The sequence below is a fragment of the Mustela nigripes genome, chromosome 13 (genome assembly GCF_022355385.1).
Source record: "Mustela nigripes isolate SB6536 chromosome 13, MUSNIG.SB6536, whole genome shotgun sequence".
Taxonomy (NCBI): domain Eukaryota; kingdom Metazoa; phylum Chordata; class Mammalia; order Carnivora; family Mustelidae; genus Mustela; species Mustela nigripes.
Window position 1 is genome coordinate 50,018,180 of NC_081569.1, and position 7,837 is coordinate 50,026,016.

The window sequence follows — 7,837 nt, forward strand, 5'->3', positions numbered from 1 at the left end:
GCTGCTTGCCCAAGGTCACAGGCAGGATATGGAAACTCTGACTCTAGAGTTTGCACTTTAAGCATTAACTATGAATTTATATGTATATTATTTGGCAACAGAGGTTTTCATAAGCATAGTGAAAATCTGATAGAATAACCAGCCAATTATCCATGGTTGGATTTAAATGATGGGGGGGGGGGACAAACATGTGCTGAGAACCTCCTATGTGTCTTTTATTATGTCTGGTCCCTATATAAATTGTTTCATTTACTCTTTAAGGTCTTATTTTCAAGATATAAGTCATATACTATTTTTATAAAATAAGACCCTAAGAATCTAAGTGTCAGGTTTCATATAAGAAGACAAAGTAAGGCTTCTCAGGTTTAAAGAGCAGCCTAGGCAATAGTGTTGAGGTGGTAGAGAATGAAGTAGTTAGATGTTGAGCCTCACTAGAGCTGAGGGTTCATTTGGGAAGGAAAAGAAAACAAAGTAGGTTCGGTATAGCCATACTATGAAGTGTGTTGAATGTTGGACAGAGGAATTGAGAATGTTGACTTTGAGGAATAGAGTGAAGGACTGGTGAGGATGAGAGTGGAGATGAGAAATCCACCATTTTATACATTTCTTTATTGCTGGTCTTTTTACAACTACCTATTATTTTCATAAGTAAAAAAATTGAGATAAAAGTATTAAGCAAACATTTTGAGTTCTTACTCTATGCTAGGTATCATAGTACTGTTGATTCCTACTCATTCACAGACCATTAGGAACACACCTGTAGTTGAACAAAAATAAGTTTATTGGCTTTTTGCAGTAAGGGAGAACATATGTCATGAGGAACATGGGGCATCCAAAAGGAAGGTGTTAGAAGGGATTTATTATATGATTTGTGCTTCTGTTAGTTGACACAGGAGAATTTAAAGAAATAGAGATTTTCAGAAAGTGAAAGAAAAGTCTATGATTTGGTATCTTAATTTTTATCTAAAAGGCAGTTGGGTTAAAGCTTTACTTGGTAAAGGGAGAGCAGCCACTAATATTAGCCTAAAGAAGGGGATGTTTGATCATTTTTTATAGTTGGGACTGTTCTTGTTCAGATGTGATTGTGGAGTGGTCTTTTTTTGTCTTGATCCATCATGTTCACATAGTGGCCTGGTCTGTGGGTGCCATTCTGTGTAATTGTTTATGTTCAACATGTTTATACACCATGGCCTGGCTGACAGTGCTAGGCAGGTTCCTGGCCACACCAAGATTTACGTGATAATTGCCAGACCACTTCCCTAGTTCCAGGGGCTGCTTTCTTTTCTGTCACTGTGTGTTGGGAATCTGGAAAGGAAAACGGCAATTCCTGTTCTCAAGGAGCTCTCTCAGGGGGAAATACATGTGACCAAGTAAATAATGCTACAATAAGGTACGTGTAATAATCGATCTGTTAAGAGAAACATCAACAAATGATTTTTTAAGCATGTATCCAAGTTTTATCTCAAACGTACCACAGAGGAACTATACATCTAAGAAAATTTGTTGGAAGAGTTCCTACTGGCCAAGATAGTTTTGTTCTCTTCTCTTTTAATACAGGGATAAGATTGTTTAGATAAGATTGTTAGGCTAGGGGTAAGAAAGGAGTGTCTGTTAAAACTTCTAGAAAGGTCTCATGCCTAGTTAAAATCTACTGCCCTTTTAATGTACATTAAACACATGCAGTCCTTTTCTATATCAATTACACCTAAACAAAATTGTTACAAAAGTCACTGCACCTTTAACTATTTGGTAAAAATCATTGGGCTTGTCCTAAATCTGAAGGCAAAATTTTCAGGAAAGTTTGACTTCCCACTTCCACTATTTAGAACTTTAGAAAAATTACACTGCATGTTGACATTGCAGTGAATTTAGGTTTTAGTAGTCCACATTGGTTTCTAAACTGAGCATACTTCTGGGGGAAAAAGAAAAGCTTTTAATTACTCCTAGTAAGAACTAAAAGTCCATTAAAAAAATTACACATTTTCAACTTACTCACCATTAGAATTTGGAAGTGTGGGCATTTTTTGGCTCAAGAGTTTTGACTAATTTTCATTCTAAACAGGATGTTTCTCAGGGCAAGTTTCATGTCCTTATTGCGAAGACTATAGATGAGGGGATTAAAGAGAGGAGTCATTACTGAATACACCAGTGTGAGAATCTTCTGCATCAAAGATGGGATGCCATATGTAGGACTCACATACATTACCATGACTGTCCCGTAAAAAAGTGACACCACAGCTAAGTGAGAACCACAGGTGGAAAAGGCCTTTCTCTGGCCAGCTGCGGAAGGGACCTGAAAAACAGTTCTGAGCAATAGGATATAGGATCGAAGAATGTACATAATAGTAAAAAAGAGAACAAAGGAGCTCTGAGTATAAAAGACAAATTCAGTAATGGGAGCTGGAGCACAAGACAGAGCCATCAGTGGGTCCATGTCGCACAGGAAGTGATCAATGATATTGGATCTACAGAAGGGGAGTTGGGAGATGAAGAAAATGGGTATTGGGTAACCAAGGAATCCAATAAGCCAGCAGAGAGACACCAGAATTCTACAGAGTTTCCCAGTCATGATTGTGGGGTAGTGCAGTGGGTGGCAGATGGCCAGGTACCGATCATAAGCCATTACTGCCAGGAAGAGACATTCAGTTGTGCCCAGGGAAAAGAAGAAATAGAACTGGAGGAAGCATCCAGAAAATGAGATGGCCTTGGTTTTGGAGAGAATGTTAACTAGCATGTTAGGAACAGTGGAAGAAGCATACCAGATCTCAAGGAAGGCAAAATTTCCCAGCAGAAAGTACATTGGGGTATGTAGTCTTGGGTCCCATCTCACTGCACAGATGATGGTTCCATTCCCCAGCAAAGTCAAGACATAAACCAACAAAAAGAACAAGAAGAGGAAAATCTGTATCTCCCAGCAACCAGGGAATCCCAGAAGAACAAACTCAGTTACTATGTGAATGTGTGCTGCTGACCAGTTCATGGGTCTTAAACCTATGAAGAAGAAAGACATGAGTGTAACACAAAGTTTCTTTGCTTCCTAAATGTCTCAAGGACTTTGTTGAGAAGGGACCTCAAACTCTACAGGAAAATATGAGATATTTTGAGACCATGTGGGAACAAATCTTTTTTTTTCTTTTAAAGATTTTATTTATTTATTTGAGAAAGAGAGAGAGAGAGCATGAGCAGGGGGGAGAGGGAGAATCAGGCTCCCCACTAGGCTCCATCCCAGGACCCTAAGATCATGACCTGAGCTGATGGCAGATGCTTAACCAATAGAGCCATGCAGGTGCCCCTCTTACCTTATTTTGAATTGATTGTGGTTCTAAATCTTAGTGTTCTTTTGCTGGGATCCAATGCAGCCAAGAATTTCCTACATCAGTGGTACAACTGGACAAGTTTCTTTCTTTTTTGATTTCTTTGATCCTTAAGAAGACATTTTATTATTCTGGTTTGTTTTCCTAATGTTGATTATGGGTATTCAATGCACAAAGTCATCCACTTTCTCTTACTCAGCTTACCTTGTTTAAAAGAATAAAGACTGAGTGAAATAAGTCAAGCAGAGAGAGTCAATTATCATATGGTTTCTCTTATTTGTGGAGCATAACAAATATCATGGAGGACAAGGGGTGTTAGAGAGGAGAAGGGAGTTGGGGTAAATTGGAAGGGGAGGTGAATCATGAGAGACTATGGATTCTGAAAAACAATCTGAGGTGTTTGAAGTGGCGGGTGGGGTGGGAGGTCGGGGTACCAGGTGGTGGGTATTGTAGAGGGCACAGGTTGCATGGAGCACTGGGTGTGGTGACACAATAATGATACTGTTATGCTGAAAATAAATAAATGAAAAAAAAAAAAGAAAGCTTTCTAAGATACCAGATGTGAATTAAACTCTCCAAGGGGAAAAAAAAAGTTCCAATTTATGTGTTTAAACAACAGAGTAATCTTTAATGAATAATGGAAAGCACTAAGAGTCTTAGAAATGGTAGTTTCAATATTGAGTTTTCTTTCTTTCTTTCTTTTTTTTCCAATATTGAGTTTTCTTATTAAATTCACCTCTTGCCTTATCTATTAAAAGTCACCAGTTATAATCATCAGGAATGGAAGATAAAGAAATTTGAAAGGCAAATAAGGACGAGATTTGGACTTCAAAGTTACTAGTCCCTTGTTGGTGGTTTTGAAGAAAGCATAAAAAGGAGGTTTGAGCATCCATATTCTAAATTTGCCCAGTTTTCCAATCAATGTTGAACTTTCCACTTTCACTGAATTAGGTGCTTACTTGGTAATTTCCAGACTGTTATTTATGAAGTATAAATGAACTTGTTTCTCTGCTGGTCAGGAATGGAGTCCAGGTTCACAGAGTCAAACTAGAAACCAGGGTCCTGAAATCTATGCTTCCTGTCCTTCTTTATGAAAAATGGACCATGACTGCTTAGGGCAAATAGCTGTTATTTGCCCTAAGCAGTCATGGTCCATTAAACACCAACAACTTCACACTTACCTTCATTTTTTCTAACACCATACCTTGTAAAACCAATTAGCAGAAACATTATTTTTCCTGTAATCTTTGGTCAAAGTGTTGGTAAGTAATGGGATAATCAAAGGGTGGGGAGCTTAATGGAAAAGCCAGAGTAATCAATTTTTATTTTAACCACTGATGGGCTAAATTGACTCCATAAAATTTTGCATAACTCCACCCTTGAAAGCCTCCAAAGCACTTGAGCAGAATAGGTGGGATATTAGAATGGAAAATCCACCATTTTATACCATAAAAAATGCTATTTTCATGTTTTTGTCATTAATAAATCACTGTATGAGCTACAATCCAAGGGACTAGCTTTTTCATACCCTCCTTCTTAGTACAAGAAATCAACCAACAAACCAACCGACCAACCAGCCAACCAATCAACTCACCATTCTTGGGTGGCCACCCCAAGAATAGTAGTTTGATTAAATCGTCTCCTTCCACATGTTCCTCACTTGATATACTGTCTTCTCAGGTAGTCTGAGAGAAGAATATAACACCTGATTATTCCTGGAAAGAGATTATTTTCAGAAAGATGGTCCTTAGTAATTAAAAAGAATGATAGAATTGGGGAAAAATGATTCAGATAACTTACTCTGTTCATTTTACAGATAAGCTTCCCAGAGGGTACATGACTTTTTTACCCAATGAATGCAAATGTCCTGTATTCACATATGGGATGTTCACACTATACTACTACAGAGGAACAATGTCTAATTAGTAAAAGGCAGTCTGTAGTATATCACAGCAGTGGTTACAATATGGACAATTAGTCCCTTTCTCTTACATACAATGATGGGGTTCCTGGCTCAGCTAGGAAAGAGAAATGGACACATAAAGTTGAACATAAAGGCATCATCTCCTCATTGGCATCATCTCCTCACCTGACTGAAAACTCCAGGTGAGGGCATTATATGTGGTTCACTGGAATTCCTTAATTTCTGGAGGCTTCAGAAGCTTGTTTTCTAGGAGTTTACTGAGACATTTTAACATGCAAAGCAGTGTTTAATTGCAAGGATTAATCCCTCTCAGGGATTCCTCTGAAACTCAATGTCTCGCCCCAAGTGGTTTCAGTAGCTTCCTCACGTTTCCCTTGGAGTGCATCCTCTTTCAGTCTTTGGGGTTCATCCAGGTTTTAGAAGATTAGCTCCTAGTAGATTAGTTCTGTTTCATAGCTAAACAGAGAATTCAGGGGAAATACTGAATAAATTTCAGGAGGTTTACTTTTTTTAAAAAATTATTTAATTAAAAATTTTTGGCATTTTTTTATTATGTTCAGGTAGCCAGCATATAGTACATCATAAGTTTTTGATGTAGTGTTCAGTGATTCATTAGTTAGTATAACGCCCAGTGTCATCACAGCATGTGCCCTCCTCAATACCCACCACTCTGTTACACCCTCCCCACACCCTCCTCCCCTCTGAAACACTCAGATTGTTTCCTGATGTCCATAGTCTCTCATGGTTCATCTCCCTCTCTGATTTCTCCCTCTTTGGATTTCCCTCCCTTCCCTTATGGTCCTCTGTGCTATTGTTTATGTTCCAAATATAAGTGAAACCATATAATAATTGTCTTTCTCTGCTTGACTTACTTCACTTAGCATAATACCTCAGGAGACTTTCTATTGCAGAGATTACATTCCATAAAAGAATCATCCTCTGTGGAGAGTAGTGCAGTAAATGGAAGTTTTGCCCATGACTCAAATTCTGAAACTGAGTATGTTTGTGAATAAATTCTTAAGTGATGTTGCAACAGAGAAATCTGAAACTATATTCTGTTGGTCACTTTAAAGTTAAATCTACTGCATTTTTCTGGAGTCTTCCATTGTAATGACAAGATGGTTGGTAACAGGTAAGGAACTATCTTGCGAGACTGAAATCCAAGATGGCAGGAGCCATTTAATAGACTGAATTAATCAAATTGTCAGTTTCTATTATGATTTCCCTTTCTAAGAGTGGGGAATTTGAAATCAGTGCAAACAGAAGAGATTTTTAAAATCATTGGTCTTATGATTTTCTTCTTTTTTTTTCAAAGCTTTTTTTTCTTTTATTTATTTTCAGCATAACAGTATTCATTATTTTTGCACCACACCCAGTGCTCCATGCAATTCGTGTCCTCTATAATACCCACCACCTGGTTACCCAACCTCCCACCCCCTGCCTCTTCAAACACCTCAGATTGATTTTCAGAGTCCATAGTCTCTCATGGTTCACCTCCCCTTCCAATTTCTCCCAACTCCCTTCTCCTCTCTAACTCCCCATGTCCTCCATGATATTTGTTATGCTCCACAAATAAGTGAAACCATATGATAATTGACTCTCTCTGCTTGACTTATTTCACTCAGCATAATCTCTTCCAGTCCCATCCATGTTGCTACAAAGGTTGGGTATTCATCCTTTCTGATGGAGGCATAATACTCCATAGTGAATATGGACCACATCTTCCTTATACATTCATCCATTGAAGGGCATCTTGGTTCTTTCCACAGTTTGGCTACCGTGGCCATTGCTGGTATAAACATTGGGGTACAGATGGCCCTTCTTTTCACTACATCTGTATCATTGGGATAAATCCCCTGTAGTGCAATTGCAGGGTCATAGGGAAGTTCTATTTTTAATTTCTTGAGGAATCTCCACACTGTTCTCCAAAGGGGCTGCACCAACTTGCATTCCCACTAACAGTGTAAGAGGGTTCCCCTTTCTCCACATCCCCTCCAACACATGTTGTTTCCTGTCTTGCTAATTTTGGCCATTCTAACTGGTGTAAGGTGATATCTCAATGTAGTTTTAATTTGAATCTCCCTGACGGGTAGTGATGATGAACATTTTTTCATGTGTCTGATAGCCATTTGTATGTCTTCATTGGAGAAGTGTCTGTTCATATCTTCTGCCCATTTTTTGATATGATTATCTGTTTTGTGTGTGTTGCAACAATAATCCAAAAATTTGTATGGAATCAGAAGAGACCCTGAATAGCTAAGGAAATGTTGAAAAACAAAAATAAAACTGGCGGCATCACGTTACCTGATTTCAAGCTTTACTCCAAAGCTGTGATCACCAAGACAGCATGGTACTGGCATAAAAACAGACACGTAGACCAGTGGAACAGAGTACAGAGCCCAGATATGGATCCTCAACTCTATGGGCAAATAATCTTCGACAAAACAGGAAAAAATATACAGTGGAAAAAAGACAGTCTCTTCAATAAATGGTGCTGGGAAAACTGGACAGCTATATGTAGAAGAATGAAACTCAACCATTCTCTTACACTGTACACAAAGATAAACTCAAAATGGATAAAAGACCTCAACACGAGACA

At 38.4% G+C, this 7,837-nt stretch overlaps 1 protein-coding gene across 1 annotated transcript; it reads right to left on the reverse strand.

Annotated features, from left to right (window-relative positions):
• Window positions 1-2,029: 2,029 nt before the first annotated feature.
• LOC131998609 (olfactory receptor 11H4) lies at window positions 2,030-3,010 on the reverse strand. Its single transcript, XM_059371100.1, has one exon. The coding sequence runs from the start codon at window positions 3,008-3,010 to the stop codon at window positions 2,030-2,032; it is 981 nt and encodes a 326-aa protein (XP_059227083.1).
• Window positions 3,011-7,837: the final 4,827 nt, after the last annotated feature.